Source organism: Saimiri boliviensis, chromosome 5, assembly GCF_048565385.1.
Source record: "Saimiri boliviensis isolate mSaiBol1 chromosome 5, mSaiBol1.pri, whole genome shotgun sequence".
NCBI lineage: Eukaryota > Metazoa > Chordata > Mammalia > Primates > Cebidae > Saimiri > Saimiri boliviensis.
This window is the reverse complement of record NC_133453.1, coordinates 124,022,049-124,042,789: the sequence shown is the minus strand read 5'-3', so window position 1 is coordinate 124,042,789 and position 20,741 is coordinate 124,022,049. Positions and strand designations below refer to the sequence as shown.

The window sequence follows — 20,741 nt, the reverse complement described above, 5'->3', positions numbered from 1 at the left end:
TCTCAGCACTCAAATTTACTGTGCCACTCGGATCTACCATAGGACAGCAGACTTCTAAGAAAACTGAAGTCAATTCTTAGCAGGCTGTTTGACAACGTGGAAGTTACCAAAAAGCCTCTTTCTGTCCACAGAGTTAAATAAGGAAATAAATGCTCATTTCTAGTTTTGTCCCAGTCCAAACAAAAATTCATTATTTTCTAAGGAATTTAAGAGCCAAGAATACTATTTTTCTGCCACAACTAAGTACAATTTAAAGTTCAGACCAGAGTAACTTACAAGCCAGGAAGAATATTTTTCCTAATGTTGTGTATAATATAGCTAGATACAACCAGTGATTGAAATAATAGAGAAACCTAATAATAACCAGTATTTATTTCACAGAACATCTCAAACATGAGGAATCCACCTTTTTTTTTTGAGACGGTGTTTCACTCTTGTTACCCAGGCTGGAGTGCAATGGTGTGATCTCGGCTCACCGCAACCTCCACCTCCTGGGTTCAGGCAATTCTCCTGCCTCAGCCTCCTGAATAGCTGGGATTATAGGCACGTGCCACCATGCCCAGCTAATGTTTTGTATTTTTAGTAGAGACGGGTTTTCACCATGTTGACCAGGATGGTCTCGATCTCTTGATCTCGTGATCCACCCGCCTCGGCCTCCCAAAGTGCTGGGATTACAGGCGTGGGCCACCACGCCCGGCTGAATCCACCTTTTCAACTATCACCATAGCTCATTCTAAACACTCATCTCTTTCTTTTTTTCCCCCTTTGAGATAGGGTCTCACACTCGCATCCAGACTGGAATGCAGTGGCATGATCACAGCTCACTGGAGCCTTGAACTCGGGCTCAAGCGATCCTCTTGCCACCACAGCCTTCCAAGTAGCTGGAACTATAGGCACGCGCCACCATGCTCAGCCAGTTTTTAAATTTTTTGGTAGTGATGGGGTCTTGATATATTGCCCAGGCTGGTATCAAATTGCTGGCTTCAAGCAATCCTCCTGCCTCAGCCTCCTAAAATGCTGGAATTACAGGCATGAGTCACCACACCCAGCTTCATTTCCCTTCTTGACTAAACAATATCCTAAGACTCCTGTGGTTTACAGCAGGGATCCCTAATCTATAGTTCTTGAGCTAAATCCTGCTTGTTTTTGTGCATAAAATTTTACTGGAACTCCACCATGCCCCTTCATTTACATATCATCTACGGCTGCTCCGTGTGCTACAATGGCAGAATTGAGTAGTTGTGACGAGACCATACGGCCTGCAAAGATGAAACGAATAACTATTCCAGGTATTTTGCAGAAGTCTGCTGCACTCTGGTCTAAAGAGTACAGACTTACACTTTTAATGGGCCACACAAATACCTTCACAGTCCTCTTCCTACCTTCGCAATTTCATTTTCAGCCTAGCTTATCCAATCCCCTATGGCTTTGGCCCACTGAACCATGCATGCCCTACTCACCAAAACTGCCATGCTCCATTTTCCCAGATGAGAGGTACCCTTTTCTCCTTGACCTTATATAAACTCACTCATCATTTCAAATTCAGCTCCTATGTTATCTTCACTATGCAATCCACCCTGCACATTGCAGACTAAAATGACCTTTTCCTCATTAATTCCCACAGGCCTATATTATAGCATTTGTGACAGAGATGGTCATTATTTACCATCACCCTCATTAGATCACTAAGGGCCTCCACATTTGGCACCAGGTCTTACTCATATCAGTAGCCCATCATTTAGAAACCCTCAGAGAATTGCTCAATAAACAAACATATGTTAATAGTTGACTGATTTGGTCACCTAGACTTCCACAGAGATGAATGACCGAAGTTTTTCAGTGTTACACTATTTCAGATTATGGTTGGCATTTCTAAAAGATTCCACATGTATCCCTTGGCATCTGACTTAAATATATAAGTCTAGAAAGAGTTTTCCAAAATCACTTACCAATGAATTATGATCAGCTTCTTCGTATGGGTTTTTTGCTCTCCAAGGTAAATGAGGACACCAATTTTCAACCTAAAAAACATCAGTGACACTAAGTATGCCGCTTCACCTATAATGAATCAATATACACACAAAGCACAGAGAACAGTTCCTGGTACACAATGAACACTATATTAATATGTGCTATTTTTATTATTAGCCAAACTCCCATGCTTTTTAAGCTAGTATTCCAGATACAAGTGCCCTCTCAGATGAAACAATCGGCAGCAAAGGTCAGAAGAAACATTATACTTTACATCTGTACTGCAAAGTATTTTACAGCAATTAATTCCTTAGTCATTTAATCTTCCCATCTCTGTACCAGAAGGAGAGGGAGTCTAATGGCAGAAAGTTAAAGACTGAAACACTGCTACTGGGGAATGAGAATGTTAGGTGTCTCTGTGACTATTTATCAAATAGACAGGAATGATCCTTATCTGCTGTGGCACATCTGGAAAGGAAACTGAATGGCACTGGAGCCACAGAACTCAATCCTTTATCCAAGTCAGAAATGCCACTGATAGTTTAGGGCTAATTGGTCAAGGTTTCCCTCATTTTCTGCTGTTCAATTCACACTATCTCAAAAAGCAAGGTGGTAAACCCTATTTGAGAAAGAGATAAAAGGAGGAAAAAAAAAAAAAACCTTGATGATCTTGTGAGAGCCATTCTGGAAGATGGATTGTTCTGTCAATGCATAAGCTTTAGAGAATTGAGAGGAGGAGGAAAGAGAAAAAAAGAACTTGACTATAGAAATTATTTCAGCAAAAGTTATCAAAGACTATTAGGCAACTTAATTTCTGGCACAAAAAATGAGAAGAATTCATTAAAGTTATATTCATGTCTGTTCTCTGTAAAAACTAGCCACAAAATTTGAAGATAGCATTATTACCCTTTACTAATACATGAGATTATCAAATATGGCTAATAAACAGGCATTGAACATAATTTTTCTATGGGTAGGTAGACCTATAAAAATTAATGAGCAGGAGAGTTAAGGGAATGTCCTTAAAGGGTCACTAAGATGGCAGAGACATGTGTGGGACCACAGCCTCATGGGTCAGCACAAGACAGTTTGCTCTCTGAGTCTGGGCAAGTTATCAAAGAAACACGTCAGTTTCACTAATCTGGAAGTTACTCATAATGCAAGGTGATTTTTACTATAACCAAAGTAATTGGCCTGATTTGCATAAAGCCATCTGCCACTGCAGATGATCCCAAAGATATAAGCAGAGGGGAGCAAAGCTTGGGGGGAGAGCGGCATCTCTAAATAGGAAAAGTGAAATACTCTCTTTTCTTCTTATGGAATAAAATTAGACCTTGCCATACTTGTGAATGATTCAGAGACTCAAAAGGATTCCCCGCAAAAAAAGTTGAAATGGTTTTTACTCATAAAAAGGAAAATACCAACTTGCCGGAGGCCTATGGTCTAATTACTGGGATCTGAAAACAACATGACCATGAAAGGCAATATCTGCAGCTCCACAAATGAGAAAAATGAGGAAAAACAGCAGAGGAAAAGCCTGCAAGTAGATGAAGCCTCAGCTGGTCTCAGTAGCATTATGCACATCTGTACTTTGTATTCTTAGGCCAGACTGAATTATTTAGCTCCAATTAGATTTGTGCAAATGGACTCAATAAAGCATATTTATAACATGAAGGCTTGAAATGGATTGCAGACTTGTGAGATCTTTAACCTCACCACCCCATCCCACCCCTACTCCCCCCGAAAATGAGGACGAGCAAGGAAGGTACAGATTTACAATAAACTTCACACTAAATAAATAACCAAATTTACCAGCCACCCACCAGGATGAAAAGTTTTCCCATGAATAGCACGATAGGGAAAGTTGAAACAAGACTAAAGAAAATCAGCTAAGAGGAGAGGCATGAGTGAGGCCAGGTATTGATAAAGTTCCCTCCTCACTCTGCCACTGCAAGAATCTTTTAAGATTGACTGTGACAAAAATACAGTCCCAGGTGACTTTTAAAAATATGACTTCCCCACAGAATCTTCAAGACTGTAATGCCTCTTTGAAATTGATCATTCATCTTAGTTCTTCTTATCTAAATCACTGGCTACTACTTCCTAAGGCTCCAAGAGCACTCCCAAAAATATAAAACACAGTCAGTCCTATTTAGCTTTTAGCAAGAAATTTTACTTTTACACTCGCACTCGTAATGGTGAGAAAATCAATTATGAACATCTTAGCACAGACTGGGAAGGTGGGTTTTTATGGTTGTTTTTGTATGCTGTGATAGGATAACTGGTTAACAAAATAATTAAATTATACATAAACCAATTATCCCATGGGGAGAAGGGAAAAACAACACAAAGCATTTCTTTCTTTGTGAAACCTCGGAGGATTACCAGGATTGGAAGAAAGCCAGCATTGGCAGTAAGTCTAAGTACTGAAGCAAACAGCTCTCAAATGAGCAACATTTTCCTAAATAAGAACACCATTAATAACACTCAGGGAAAATCTTGCTGAAGGCTAGTAACAACCTCCTAATCCCTAACTTTGTTTTCTTTTGATCTGTCCAGGGTCCTTTAACAAGCTTAACCCACCAGTACAGGATGCTACCAATAAAGCTGGACCCCAAGGTGAGCCCCACCATTTTCTTGACCTGAAAATGGCTCTATTTCAAGTCATTCTCAATAGCTCTTCTACTCTTGACTCTCAGAACCCTAGTGTCCTACAGCTGCCTATAGGAAGCTACCTTTCTTCACACTTTCTCAACTGTGGCTCCTGGTACTCTCTTCCTGGGATATAATTTTATATTTGCCTTCGGTGCGCAGACATACTGGGCGCCCCGCCTCCCCCATCTCTGCCCAGCTTTTATGGCCTGGGAAAGACCTGCCTGGAACCCTATGCCAGGGAAGGGACTGGACAGTCTTAAAAGTAGCCTACAATTCACCACTGTAAGTCTAAGAAATTAAAACTGTCTGAGCTGATGGTAACACACAGACAACAATCAACTGAGGAGAAGCATTCCTTCAGTAACCTTAAACTGGAAAGCAAAACTCTTTGACGTAAACTAATCTTTTCAGCTCACTAGCCTCAGGCCACAAAATGAAGAGGCAACAAAAACAAACTAAGACCAGCCAGGCTAAAACTTTAGAACACCAATGGACATTCCATGGAAAGGACCCTTTAAATCACTTTTCTTGAACGAGGAGATTAACAATTTGTTTTCTGACATTCCTCCTCGCAGTGATTTAAACTTCTTTGAACCAAAAGGGTTTTGCAACTTAAACATGAGCATCGTGAATCAAAACATTCTCTGAGTCCCTGGAAGTCTAATCTGGTCAGACTTATTTCCAAGGTCTGCAGGATGGACAATTCATTATATTTAAGGGAAAAAACTTGCTGGCAGAAACATATACAGCTCAGGTAGGAGTTTAAAGACGAAAAGAAAAAGTAATAAAGTTACTGTGAAAACTAATAGGAGATTCAATGTATATATACATGTTGTTAGATATAATATGGCAAAACCTTAGTAGTAATGTTCTGTTCTTTTGAAAAAATAACGATTACTCTCTGTTATGGCTTTTTCTTTCACGATTACTATGAAGTGTTCTTTCTAATGGATCGCTGACACACAGAATTTCATGCTGTATTTTTCAGATTATTTAGGTACAATCCAAACTAAATGAGAAAAATGCATACAAAAAGTCTGAGATCATCTCTGGATGACGGTGTTCTGGGTGCTCTCCATTTTCTTTTTGCTAATCTACATATTATACATTTTTACAACATTAAGATAATTTGTAAAGGAGTTACATAAGCATACCATCATTTATGAAGGCTTATGTCAGGCTGGCGCTCTCTCTCTCTCTCTCTCTCTCTCACACACACACACACACACACACACACACACACACACACACATACGCGCGCTCTCTCTCTCTCCCTCCCCTCCCCCCCACAATTAATTCCCCATACGGCCTTATAACATGGGTACTATCAACATGTCACATGGGATGAAGTCCAGGCTTAATGTGAATTTGCCACTATAACTTCTCTAGTGAGTGGCAGGGCTGAGTGACAACCGAAATTTGTTGCTCTCCTGACCAGGATACATTAGAGTTACATTTAGGCCAAACTTAGGAACAAGAGAGCTATTTCAGTGGGGAAAGATGACTGAATCTGGGATCAGTCAAAATGGACTCTATGCTCAACTCTGCAAATAACTGGTCATGTAATCTTAAACTATTCATCTTTCAAGTCTTCTCATCTACTTCAGAGTTGTATCAGGTAACCCTCTTAGTTTTATTATCCTATAAGATCTGAGAGATAGAATTTATATCATCCTGTTAGGCTAGCTGGTCGTGTAGCAAATGAATACAGTTGACTGTATATCTAAATATTCATTTGACGCACTGATTATGCATATATATATATATACACACACACACAGATACATAAACATATACACATTTGTTATACTGATAACATCAAATGAAGTTACTCATTAAGGGATATGCTAAAAAAAGGTAATCCCTGCACTTCTCTCTACCACATGCCAACTCCTGACTACTCTACTTTCTAAAGTTCTAATGAGGAAATGCAGATAGTAAAGGACATCTACTCGTGAAGTGGTAAGTGGTTCAGCTTTCTAGACTGGTCCTCTGCCCCAGCACCTTAGCTCATTAATATTTTGGTCCAACTCTTCATCTGAAGAATTGTGTAGGGGGAGCGGGCTGGGAGAGACAAAGAATAAAAGTTGCAATGTACTAGGAGCCAAACATGAGGATAAGCTCTTTACACACAACACCATCTCATTTGGTCTTTTCAAATAACCTCTCGAGAAAGGCTATTATGCCAGAAGAAGACACTGAAGCACGGACTAGAAAGAGTTAAAGGCAGAAACGCTACCTGTCTTGCCCCAGAGCTGGTACCCTCAATCACTACTTAAAGCATACTGGCCAAACTTTTGGTTCCCATAGTCCCGTAAGCACAGTCCAGTCTTCAATATTGGAGTATTATTGCCTAGTTCTTCTATATGAAGTCCTTCAAAGTGACTTCTTAATACTCCTACTGCATGGCAGTACTGTATGATTAATGGAATGTAATAACAATTCCACTTCCAACTCTTGCTCCTACCATTTGTCCTATGTAGCAAGAGCAAACGAAAAGCCAAAATTGGATCACATTCTACACATACTCAAATGCTACAACGGCTTCTCCTTGCTCTCAGAATAAAACCCAGAATTTATACCAAGATCTTACAAATCTGATTTCAGCTCTTACACTGTCTGCCTCATTCACCCTGCCCTACATAAGCCAACCTCCTTGCAAGTCCCAAGAACGTGCAAGCTCATTTCTATCTCAGTGGAGTTGCCAGATTTAGGGAAAAGAAAAAGGATACCCAATTAAATTGTCACCGTAGACAACAATTTTTGATTCTAGTGTAAGTATGTCCCACACAGTGTGTGTCACATAAACTTGAAAAAATTCATTGTTTATTGAAATTCAAATTCCATTGGCTGTAATGTATTTTATCTGATAACCCTATAGTTCAGGACATTTGCTCTTCTTACTACCCAAAACCGTCCTCTTTCTAGAGTGTTCCATGCCTCACTCCCCTACTTCCTTCCACACTGGGCTCAAACTTCTCCTCAGAGAAGCGTCCCCTGACCTACTGACCTGGCCACTCTGCACCCTTCCTAGTTGATTTTTGCTCAGAGTATTCATCCCTGTGGCAATTCCTTTATGCACTGGTTTTACTGTTTGCTTCCCCATCTGCACGTAAGCTCCTTGAGGACAGAAACCTCATCTGTCCCGGTTCGTTGCTCTATCCCCAGCCCTGAGAACAGTATCTGGCACACAGGCAATGTTCAATTAGTATTTGCTGAGTAGTGAATGAATAATCAACAAGCATGACTTGGGCACTGAAGAGACTCATTATAATGAATCTCTTTTCCACTTACGCAGCCCTTTACTGTTTTCATTTTATTGGGACCTTTCAACAATACATGGAGGGAGGCAAAGCAGGCTTTATCTTGACCTCAAAGAGGAGAAACCCAACTGAAAACTCAAGGGAAAGCTCAAAGCCACACAGGGAAGCAGTGGGATCCAGACAAGGAATCAGGTCTTATTTGTTTCCTGTAACATTGTACTGCTGCCCCCTGCCAACACAGGAAGCAATATTATTAACACTAAGTACAGAACTGGCTACCTGCAAGAGACAGAGTCCAGGGCCAGAGTGATCCATGAGAGTTCTTCTCTGCATATTCAGGGTGAGGAGGTATGCAGAATTTAAAGAGATGCTGCAGTAACTGTTCAAAGTGCCACAAAACCAATGGGGTTCCAACAAGAGGAATGAGACACTTTAAATAATCCGTCCCAAATCACTCCAAGAGGAGAAAAACTGATTTTCCTTTACGTATGCAGCAAATAAATTCCTCCGTAGCCAACCAAAGAGATAATGCATAGAGATACTTTCTACAGCAACTCTCACCAGGCACACTTCGCACTGCATGCTGGCAAAACTGATCCCAACTGGTCTGTATCCACATAAGGACACTTTGACAATTAAAATCACTCAATTTAAAGAGGTGGTCACATTGTAGAGACCAATGATACAGCTCCTTTTTCTGTGTTTAATGTACAACTATGCGAAGTGACAATGAGAATAAAACTGGGCAAGAAAGCTGTGCCTTCTAATACAATTGGCTCATTCCATTCTACCAGCCTAATCTGATCCCTTGTGTGCTCTCATAATATTAGAAAGCATTTCAGTAGTCGCCTCTTATCCACGGTTTTACCTTCTGATAGTTCAGTTACCCAGTCAGCTACAGTCTGAAAATATTAAATGAAAAATTCTAGAAATAAACAATTCAAAAGTTTTAAATTGCACACTGCTCTTAATAGCATGATGAAACCTCCCAGTTCCTGCTCCATCATGCCCAGGGTTGGAATAGCTCCTTTGTCCAGGGGATCCTTGCTACAGACAGGACCCACTCATAGTAGTCACTTAGTAGCCTTTATGTTATCAGATCAACTGTCTCAGTGCCTGTGTTCAGTAAACCCTTATTTCGCTTAACAGTAGCCCCAAAGCTCGAGAGTAATGATGCTGGCAATTCACATATGCCAAAGAGAAGTCATAACATTGTGAAGAAGGAAAAAGTATTATATAGCGGGTTCGGTACTACCCTCAGTTTTGGGTACCACTGGGTCTTAAAATTAATACACTACTGTATAGTAAACAGGTTAATGAGTGCTCAAAATGCCCCTGCTTCATGTTTCAACTTGAATGTCCAAGCAGATTTTAATGTCACAAAGTTTACCATGACATTTTTTTTAAGATGAGAAGGGTTGGAGCTAAAAGTTACCCACTCAGAACAAAAAACTATTGCCAATTTTTAAAAACGCTTCAGATAGAATCATTCATTCAATACATACATGTGCCAGGCACCATTATACATGAGAACAAAACAGACAAAACTCTGTGGAGATGACTTTCCTTGTACTTGTTGTTAATATTATACGTTAATGGTTACTTGCGGGCCACTGAACTTTTCTTCTCTCTGCCTGCTAAGCACCTCTGCACTTCTTACTCCCACACCTCCTTCAAATCGGGTCAAACATCATTTTCTCACCTTCTCAGTGAGAAGGCGATAGGCTTCTCAGAGCCCATCCTCACTACTCTTTCCCAAACTGACACCATCACTTCTCCTAAGTACTTCTTACTCTCTCTTTAGTATTTCTCCATGGGCATGTATTATAATCTAGGGGATGATACATCTTACTTTTTTGATGTTGCTATCTCTCATTACATAACACAACAATAATGAGGAGTGTTTATTTATTGTTAAATCTCCAGCAGTCAGAAAAAATCAATAGCAATTAATGCTCCTGGCACTCAGATTGTGGTCCCTAGGCATTATTTCTAAGAGAAACTGGGGTGGTATGCAGGCCAGGGGAGGAAGGTGGTTCTTAGGCTGGTTCTGAGCCTAGGGCAGGAATTGTATGAGATGAATCTAGAATATCTGGGCATACCATAGAACAGGAAAACTATTAAAACCTACCACAGTCATGTCAAAAGGTCTGAGAAAGCAGTATGAATAGGTACTCACTGGCCAAAGCGGGACAACTCGACAATCAGTAAGAAAATAACTGCAATGCATTGTTCAAATGTTTTAATCCATTACTTCATAATGATAATTAAAAAAAAAAAGTAAAAAGAAAAAAGCTGTAAGATGCTAGGAAATAAACTGGGAAATAAATGGCTTATTTTTTTATTTTTTTATTTTTATTTGAAAAAAAGAGAGAAAGGAAAAAAAATAAAAGAAATAAATAAATAAAATTTAAAGAAAGAAGTAAAATTAAAAAAATAAAGGAGAGGAAGAAAGAGAAAGAGGAATTTTCTCCTTCATTTCAACCCTGGAGAGAGAACGGGGGTGTTGCCTTATTGCCTGGGCTAGAATGCAGTCTAAAAATGGGTCTGCCTGTAATTGTGCTTAATAATGGAGACATGAAAAAAAACGAGGGAAGAAAATAACAAACAAGCAGCCAACCAATATTTCATTTAAACCTGTAAGTAGGTATGATGTGGTATTGATAAGAGTGTATATTTTGTGTATTTAAAGTGGAGAGTTCTATAAATGTTAAGTTTACTTGTTCCAGATGTGAATTCAAGTCCTGGGTATCGTGAATTTTCTGTCTCATTGATCTGTCTAATATTAATGTTGAAGTCTCCCAGTATTGTTGTGTGGGAGTCTAAGTCTCTTTATAAGTCTTATATATCTGGGTATTCGTGTATTGGGTGTGTATATATTTAGGATCTTTAGCTCTTCTTGTTGCATTGACCCTTTTATCATTATGTAATGTCCTTCTTTGCTTCTTTTGATTTTTGTTGCTTTGAAGTCTATTTTATCAGAGGCAAAAATTGCAACTCCTGCTTTTTATTTATTTATTTATTTTTGCTCTCCATTTGGTTGGTAAATCTTCCTCCAACCCTTTGTTTTGAGTCTTTGTGTATCCTTGCATGTGAGATGGGTCTGGATGCAGCATACCAATGGGTTTTGGCTTTTTATCCAATTTGCCTGTCCGTGTCTTTGGATTGGGGGATTTAGTCGATTTAAATTTAGAATTAATAATAATATATGTGAGTTTAATACTGCCATTTAACATTAGCTGGCTGTTTTGCCCATTAGTTGATGTAAATTCTTCATTATGTTGATGCTCTTTACTTTTTTGCTATTTTTTAGAAAGGCTGACACTGGTTGTTCCTTTCTATGTGTAGTGGTTCTTTCAGAAGCTCTTGTAAAGCAGGCCTGGTGGTGATGAAATCTCTGAGTGCTTGCTTGTTCACGAAAGATTTTATTTTTCCTTCGCTTATGAAGCTTAGTTTGGCTGGATGTGAAAATCTTGGTTGAAAGTTCTTTTCTTTAAGGATGTTGAATATTGACCCCCACTCTCTTCTGGCTTGTAGGGTTTCTGCTGAGAGATCTGCTGTGAGTCTGATAGGCTTCCCTTTGTGGGTAACCTGACCTTTCTCTCTGGCTGTCCTTAGTATTTTCTCCTTCATTTCAACCCTGGTGAATCTGACGATTATGTGCCTTGAGGTTGGTCTTCTTGAGGAATATCTTTGTGGTGTTCTGTGTATTACCTGGAGTTGAATATTGTCCTGCCTTGCTAGGTTGGGAAAATTTTCCTGAACAATGTCCTGAAGCATATTTTCCAGCTTGGATTCATCCTCTTCGCCACATTCAGGTACACCTATCAAACGTAGATTAGGTCTTTTCACATAGTCCCATATTTCTCGGAGACTCTGCTCATTCCTTTTTATCCTTTTTTCTCTAATCTTGTCTTCTAGTTTTATTTCATTAAGTTCGTCTTTGACCTCTGATATCCTTTCTTCTGCTTGATCAATTCGGCCATTTAGAACTTGAGCATACTTCACGAAGTTCTCGTGTTGTGTTTTTCAGCTCCATCAATTCACTTATATTCCTCTCTAAATTGTGTATTCTTGTTAACTTTTCGTCAAACCTTTTTTCAAAGTTCTTAGTTTCTTTTTATTGGGTTAGAACAAGTTCTTTTAACTCACAGAAGTTTCTTATCATCCTTTTAAAGCCTGCTTCCATTAATGGAACCCACTCGTTCTCCATCAGGCCTTGTTCTGTTGCTGATCAGGAACTGTGATCCCCTGTAGAGGGAGAGGCATTCTGATTTTGGGTATTCTCAGCCTTTTTAGGCTGGTTTCTTCTTTCATTATAGATTTATCCATCTGTGGTCTTTATAATTAGCATCTTTGTAATTGGGTTTCTGAGTGGACGTCCAACTTGTTGATTAGCAGCGCCGGAATCTGAGCAATCCACTGTGCCGGCCAAAACAGTGGCGTTAAGATTGATGGTGCTTTTCTGACTCTGCACCAAGAACCACCGCACCAAGGCAGTGGCAAAACCGCCTCGCCAGCCACAAGAGTCGCACTGGTGACCCGTGGGGCTCCTCCGCTGGGAATCTCCTGGTGCGTGAGCAACAAGAATTCATCTGAAAGTGTGGCGCCCTCTCCTTCTCTGCACTTCCACTGGGAGCGACAATCCCAAGCTGCTAGTGATAAGCCATCTTGGATCCCTCTCCCATGGCTTCTTATATGAACTTCCTCTTACGGTGATCACATACCTGATGAACAGTCACATCTCTGCACAGAGGTGTTCCTGACATATTAAGAAGGAACCTTTAATGGATTAACAAACCTGGGCACTGACCAATGATCGCTAACATTAGAAAAAATAAAAAGAGAGAGAGAGAAATCAGGCATTATGTGCCTCCCAACTGAAGTATACTATACTATTATCCATGAAATAACTTGCAGAAATCTTACTCTGATCAAACCTCAGATCTAGCTATCACTTTACCAGAAATACAAGGGGGCAGAGAGCCAGGTTATGCAACAACATGGGCTGTAATCACAATTCAGAGTAAGACAAACTCTAAGGCAATGAAGCAGTTTCTTAACAAAAAAACAGAAGAAGGAAAAATAAGAGATGGAAGAGAACCAAACATTGAGACAGATTTAGGGGACATCAGCAACTGCAATTTAGGGTCCTTACTGGAAACCCAGTTCAAGCAAATAAACTTTTATTTATACAATGGCCTGAAAATATGAATACTAATCTGATATGAAGGAATTTTGTTAATTTTCAGGTGTGAAATTGTATTACCAGTTATGAGAACAGCTGTACAGTATGTTTTAAAACAGTCTCTTTTAGAGATACACAGTGAAACATAGATGGTATGATGTCTGAGATTGGTTCTAAAATAATGAACCAGAGGAGGATATAAATAAAGTGAGATTGGCATGAACTGACAACTGTTGAATATGGGTCATGGGGACACAGGAGTTTATTATACTCTTTTGTAGTAAATGCTTGAAATTATGCATATTAAAAAAGTTTTAAAACGTAATTTTAAGAAGACTTTTAGGGGAATACAAGAGAAATTACAGGAGACAATATTTAAATGTGTATAAAAAACAAACTGGAGACGACAGCATTGAAGCCCCATCTTGCCACATATATTCCAAGAAGTGTCAAAGAAGTGTTGGTTTGGGTTTTGCAAGTCTTGTCCTTTGCCTCTCTGATTTTTGCAGAGTAGAAGCCAGAACAAGAAGTCTAAATGTCAATGTTGCGGTACATAACATTCATAAACAGGAAGTATTACTAAGAACTTTAGTGGGTGAGGGGTAAAAAGAAACTGAGAGATGAGTTAGGCTAACTAACAAATACTGTTCTGTAACCTCAGGTTTTTGTTTTTTTTTTTAATATTATTTTATTAAGGATGTCTTAGAACTCAGGTAGTAAGTCCAACGAATATACATAGATGAAAAAGATACCAACAAAGGCTGAACAGAGAAAGTGAAAAGAACATGATCATAAATCTCTGCCACCTCCTTTACTGCCCAGAAATATTATCTTGAGGAAAGGGAATTTCCCATTTCAAATGGCTGAACATTTCAAGGGTGTGGCATTCTCGGGCAACAATCTGGTGATATTTTTAAAGTACTCCCTGACCCACCCCAAAATGTTAGTTTTTTCATTCAGGTTTTCTCCTGCAACCTAAACAGTCCATTCTTTATCCCTGCCCACTTTGACAAATTAGTCTGTGCAGCACTATTTCCAAGCTATCTTTAGCAGCCAACACAGCTCATAAATCCAAATCATTGTACTGGTTATTAGGATTTCATTTCATGCTCGCATTCACAAACATTTAAGCTTTCAACCTTTCCTGTTGGGCATTAATCTTAGCATTAATCAAGGGATTAAGTACGCTGAATTTAAACGCAAGTTAATAGCATGCTCAGCCAGTATCAGTTTTACATACTGTCAAGGGAGAACAGAAAGAAGAAAAGAACTTTACGTCTGTTTATGAAATGTAAGAAATAGATAGAGAAGTAAGGCATGAAACTACTTCTTTTGCTCCTTTATGAAGAAGTCATAGACACACTCTCATGCATCCAGTCCAAACTGGCATTTGAAGCAATAGCTTGTACACATCCTAAGATCCAGCAATCAATCACTGGGCAATTTGATTATTTCAGAGCAACCCTACTTGCAATGGCAACGGAAGTGCTTACAAGAAAAGCACAAACAGATTAGGAGGTCTGGAAAGGTATGACGGAGGGACACTTCCTAGGTTCTGTAACAACTGTTTAAAAAGAAAAAAAATGTGTCAGTGTCAAATATATCAGTATCATCTATCAACATAATATCAACAGAGGTGAAGAAATTCATTCTGAATTTTGTAAAAGCTGATAGCAGTAAAAGGCTTTGCAGATGGTTAAGTTAATATACCTGAAACAACGACATTCAGAGTAATTACTTTATAGGGCCTTGTCTCTATAACGGGAGTAGTTACATCGCTCACAAAAACAGATACAGAAAATGAACTGCCTGATGTTCTGGAAATACAAGGCTGCCTAATGAATCGTTTGCTCATTCCTACCACTTGGAATGGCTGACACCCAGTTTTCATGAGTTATGCCACAGGAGAGTTTGTGTTTTTTTTGAAGGTGTAGGGTATCAAAATTATGGAGTATTAGAAAACTAGCAATGATGGAATATCAGAAAACTAGCAATGGAGATCAACTCCTTGAAGTTAGCTAAATTAGAGCCATTTTTCATCACAAGTGAATTTCACCATACAACTGAATGCAAAGTGAATGGCTACAAGTCAGCTACCTAAGTTCAGTTTCCTTCATCCTCAAGAAGACAGCAGGAATGAAAAGCGCAGGACTTTGGGGCTAGGCAACTTGACCTCTGAGCTATCTGTGACTTGGCTCTCCATTACTCTAGAGTTGGTGAGAGGTTTAAATGAGATCTTGTCTAGTTAACCCACAGTATCTGCTGGGGACTGGTTTTAAGACCACTGTGGATACCAAAATCCTCAGGGGCTCAAGTCACTTAAATAAAATGGTGTTGGTCTATATTTGAGATGTTTGGTACAGTGGAGGATTAATATTTCATTATTCTCTTGTTTGCCCCCCCAAAGTCCCACCCCTAAAGAAGGGTAAACACTGAGCTTTTATCTCTACCATTTCTAGTGCAGTGTCAGACATATAACAAGCAGCTGTGGAGATATTTTAAGGAAAAATATTGATGGCTTTGCTTCCTGTGATGTAACCAAAAAAGATCCATAGAGTACAAGTTGGTGAGAGTAAAAGTACTAACAAATTTTCTAATCCCATAATTCAGTGGAAGCTTGTGCACTGAGACAACCATAAGACAGAAAAATGAAAGAAGAGTACCGTCTCAGACTCAGATGGGTCTGAATCTAAATGCTCCAATTCAACTAGTGACTGTCTATACAAGACACATTTTACTTCATGTCCTTTTGGCATCTGTCAAAGCTCTGATGTTAAACATAGATCAAAACAAGAACTGGCTCTTTCAATAAGTATTAAGAATAGAATAAAAGTCACTGGTGCATGTGTTGATCAAGTTAACAAGTCAAATGAAGATGCCTCTCAATCATCTCCCCAGTTGGAAGAGAAGCCTAGCAGATGATACAGGAAATAAAAACGCAGGTTTCAGAGTTGACTTAAACAACACAATAAGGAAAGTTTCAAGACAGCAAGAGAGAATAAAACCACAACAGCACCTACGAAGCCACAGATAGTGTCCAGGATTTAAAAAATACTAAAAAGGAATTCATTGGTTTTACAAAACACCTCTATTAATCTCACATGAACAATGGTAGAACACACTGGCACCATAGATGCAGCTAATTCTAGTGCAAACACGAGTATCATATCCAGAAAAGACAAGTCAAGGGAAAATACTCTCACCATGAATAAATGTACGTGAAGTAATGCACCTGTCAGTTAGCTTGATTCAGCCATTCCGCAATGCAGACCCATATCAAAACATCATGTATACCATGAATACATACAAACGTTGTCAATCTAAAAACAGGCATTAAGGGAAACAACTGAATTTCTGTATTACCAGAAGCCAAAGGATCTAAAGTTACATTACATTGGTGAATGAGAACCAGAAATGGATTCTAATTCTAAAATGGAACAATGTTTCCACATATAACGTCCAAGACTATGTGACACCCCATAACTATTATAATAATTTCAAATAATGACAACATTTAAAGCCATAGAAGTGTCCATTACGCTTATTGAGTGTCTTCTCTGCCAGGTTCTACTCTTATTCCTATTACTTTATAAAGGAAACATCTTAGGCACAAAAGGTTAAGTTACCTTTCTACAATCACAGAGCTTAGAAAGCAGCAGAAACAGGAGCTGACATCAGGTCTAAGATTCTAAGGTAGGATTCCTACTGAAGGGACCATACTGATGAAATTCTCCTTTAACTCTCCCAGGGTACTTATGACAATGCTATATGCTAACACAGAAAAGCCCAGAGGCTCAGGGTTATATTCAGATTAAAACTTTAAAAAGGGGTTCCTAGTTATCGCCACCCTTTCTTCCTCTTGCTTTTAAGATGATAAACACATAACATGGGATCAAGAAAATGTGTTTTCATTAATTGTTGAGAATAAATGGACATTCAGTAACTGCTCACTGAACAGAATTCAGCTGAGCAACAACAACAAAATACACCCACTCATCTGCATAAAAAGAGAGTGGAATGGGCTAATGAAGTGTATTTCACACCTCAGGAGAGGAAACATAGTTACTGGTCCCAAAATGAAATAGCCTCAGACAGCAAATGCATGTCATCTATCATGTCTCTTCATTCTGTATTCCTCTCTGCTTCCCTTCTTCAGAACCTCACCATATCCTTCATTGGGAGCGGGAGTGGAGTGTGATCAAAAGGAGGGAAAGAAGTCACAAATAACTGCAGTCTCTTCCATCTGGATCACTTTCCAGGCCTTTAGATGGAGGTATGGGAATGTAAAATCTTCTACCTCAAGCATACCCGCAACATGCGAAGGCTTAGGAAGGCATGAAATTAGCCCAGCTTATCAATCATGGAGCCCGGTTGGAGTCTGGCTAAATTCTATGGAGTAGAAAGGGGAATAAAACTTTTGAAAATTAAACTAAATGAAGAACCTTTTCCTCAGGGCAGGAGAGGTACTTGTAATTGACTTTTCAACTAGAATGAAGGTTCACGATTGGCCCCAGGCTTTACTCCTCTGGAGAAGGAAATGATAAGTCAGGCCACCGGCCACCCAAGCCAGAAGAGAGAAACTCAAATAAATGCTACCAAGTCAATTTGCCAGCAACCTCCTAATGAGGACCCTCACACACCCAACTCTCAGAGCTCTTCATTTCCAAGAGATATTTTAACTATCTTCAGCTCTGGGGTTTTCATGATGGCAATGAAACCACCTTGTCTCCCCCGATAAGTCACTGGAGCCCAGTTGGACCTCTGAAAAAATTTGACTTGAATGTACCCAGGCAAAAGAGGTAACAGTCAGAGAGGGGCAAACCCTACAGAATCAGGGCTACATGCCCTATTAGCATTACTAAGTGGCCTCTGCCCCCATTACCCTATGGCAAAGAAAAGAGAGGCGTCTGAATCCCGTAAGGAAAACTATGGCAAGAGTATTTTATTTAACCTCAAAAATGAAGGTATTCTCCTTCCTGCATGGCATCACCAGCTGTTATTAGTCAAGTAACAATAGCACACAAAAAGAGGGACAGAATAAAAAGAAAGCGAAGCAGAGGGTCTATGGAGGCATGACCTTAGTATTGGCCTGTTTCACAAGACCCCATAGCTGCCTACCCTGCTCCAACCCCTACCTACCCCAGTCCATAAAGGGGAAGGCAGCCGGTTTTGATTCCCTACTACGTTCTAGGTGAAACAGAGATTAAAGCATGTAAAAAATTAAAGTGGCCCTTAAAATCCTCTGCAACCGTTAAAATACAAAAGCTGCTATTTAAATTCAAGGGTACAAATGAAAATGAGGCTCAGATTTAGGGAAAAAAACAAGATAAAAGTAACTAACTTTAGTTACTTCCCTCCCATATCTATACTTACTCATCTTTTCCCTCTGGCTGTTTCTGAGTTGTTTCTGCTACAGTAAACCATTAAATGCTTCCTGGGCTTTTAAAGGAGGAGGAAGACACAGACTCTGCTCTTCAGATCCACACTCTGATTGTTACTACGAGCCATGACCCAAACACTGAATCTGAATAGGGTGGCCCTGGTGACTGAGATGGCAAACTCTCTAAAGTTCTGGAGCCCAATCTTGGCCCTGCTTTGATCCTATGCAGGCTGCTCGTACACAGGAAGGACATCTACTGCAGGGAATTCATAAAACAGCACTACCCAAGTCCAACAGTACAGATATGATGTCCTCATGCGACAAAAAGATGAGCTCTCACATGTTCATCTAAATCTCAGGGTACAAAACTGAGCCTATATGTGCTAATGACAACTGGAATGACTACTACACACATGCATTTGTATGGGCCCAGAATCCCCCAGCATATTCAAGTGTCACTGGGAGAATTCCAAAAACAGCTACACAGAGAGCAGGAGCTTCAGCTACACTGAATTCCACGACAGCATGTATGTTGACGGCATAGAGGCCCTGAAGATAAAGCCAATCAGCAACCAGAAGGTCTATCCCCATTCCCTGGTTTTGGTAGAGTATTCCATAGCTCCCAAATAGTGGCCCCATAGCTCCCAAATGGTGCCCCTCCATTGTCCCGTCACTGCCACTGTGGAAGTGATACCATAACTTTCCCTCTATTGTTTCTCTGCCTTGAATACATTTCCGTTTTTCATTTACCTAACTTACTTCTAATTTTTTTTTTCCCAAGATTCAGCTCATATGGCATCTCTTCTTGACAAACCCAGGAGATTCCCTGATATTGACTCTCTTTATACCTACCCAAGCTGAATGATCCTTCTTTCCCTAAATAATCTGCATTATTTAAAAAAACCAGAAAGTAACAAGTGTTGGTGAGAATATGAAGATATTAAAACCCTTGTGCACCGTTGGTATAAAATGGGGCAGCTGCTGTACAAAACAGTATGGTAGTTCCTCAAAAAATTAAAAATAACAATTACCAAATGATCTAGCAATTTCACTTTTGGGTATACTTCCAAAATTACAGAAAGCAGGGTCTTAATGTGGAGTTTGTGTTTAACGAGTATGGAGGTTCAGTTTTGCAAGATAAAAGAAATTCTAGAGAGGGACAGTGGTGACGTGAATATACTTAATGCCACTGAACTATACATTTGGAAATGGTTAAGATGGCAAATCTCATGTTATGTCTATTTTACTACAATTAAAAAAAATAGGAAAAAAAGTAAATAGCTAACTAACTCCGCTTATTTTTCCCTCAAGGGGAAAAAAACCCACCCTTCCTGGGGAGGTGGGGAGAGTGATGAAGGACAGAACCATAGGTCCTCCATATAAAAAGACCACGTTTTTAAGCTTTTCAAATTTCAGACTCAGCTACAAAACAGTCCAACCAACCACATCTACTGCCAGGAGCCACGGAAAGCTACTCACCTCACTGAGGTAAATAAAAAAAGAGCAGGTGGACCCATCCACTCCATAGTCTGCGTAGCAGGGATCTGAACGCCACATGTCTTTCATCCACTGAAACAAGAAGAACATCTCTGAGCAGCCCATTCACAGGCCCTCTACATCTGCTGACAGGGAAGGGACGGATAAGAATAGTGAAGACTGAGTGAATGGCTCAAGCTGTGGCCTAAAGAACTGAGTGAAGGCCAAGACAGTCATGCGTGCAGCTCACTTCCTTGGATGATTAGCAGGGAGACACTGGCTTGTCAGGCCTCAGCAGAAGTGCTTACAGTGGAGAACAAGGTTGTGATACAGCAAGCAATAAAGCCCAGGAGAGGTGGTGGCTTAGGGATTTTTATCAAGATCAAGTGCCTAATGGGACTCTGACATCTACACCCTCTCCAGGAACTCCAGTTCCATCAGCCCACAGCACGGTACCCAAAACAGTGTGTGAACGAGGACACTCGTGAGCACTGACAGATGGCCCACATAGATACCACCCAAATGCTTCTGGGGCTGATCCCACTGTCCTAACTACATCCCTGAATGGACACTTTTCTCTGAAAACTACTGAGCAGGGAAGGGTCTCCCTGGGGGCAGGCCATACAAGTAGGCTTTTTGAAAAAAATGCAGCCAAGTTAAAGAGCAGCCAAGTGTCTCTTGGTAGTCAACCCCAAATACAAATGTGACACTTAAACCACAATCTGGAGGTTTCAGAGCAGGAGCCTGGGGACTGAGAGGGCAGGGAGTTGGACACTAAATAACAGCAGTTCCTTGTCATTGGTCCTTG

At 39.9% G+C, this 20,741-nt stretch overlaps 1 protein-coding gene across 9 annotated transcripts in view; it reads right to left on the bottom strand.

The window, feature by feature from the left end:
• Positions 1 to 20,741, bottom strand: part of MGAT5 (alpha-1,6-mannosylglycoprotein 6-beta-N-acetylglucosaminyltransferase) — a 325,037-nt gene that overhangs the window by 113,803 nt on the left and 190,493 nt on the right. For all 9 annotated transcript variants that reach the window (XM_074399900.1, XM_039479867.2, XM_039479866.2 and 6 more), the window contains 2 exons: positions 19,937 to 20,026; positions 1,950 to 2,021 (listed from right to left, as the gene is read on the bottom strand). In XM_074399900.1, coding sequence (XP_074256001.1) covers positions 1,950 to 2,021; positions 19,937 to 20,026 — 162 coding nt within the window. The remainder of the gene's footprint in view (positions 1 to 1,949; positions 2,022 to 19,936; positions 20,027 to 20,741) is intronic.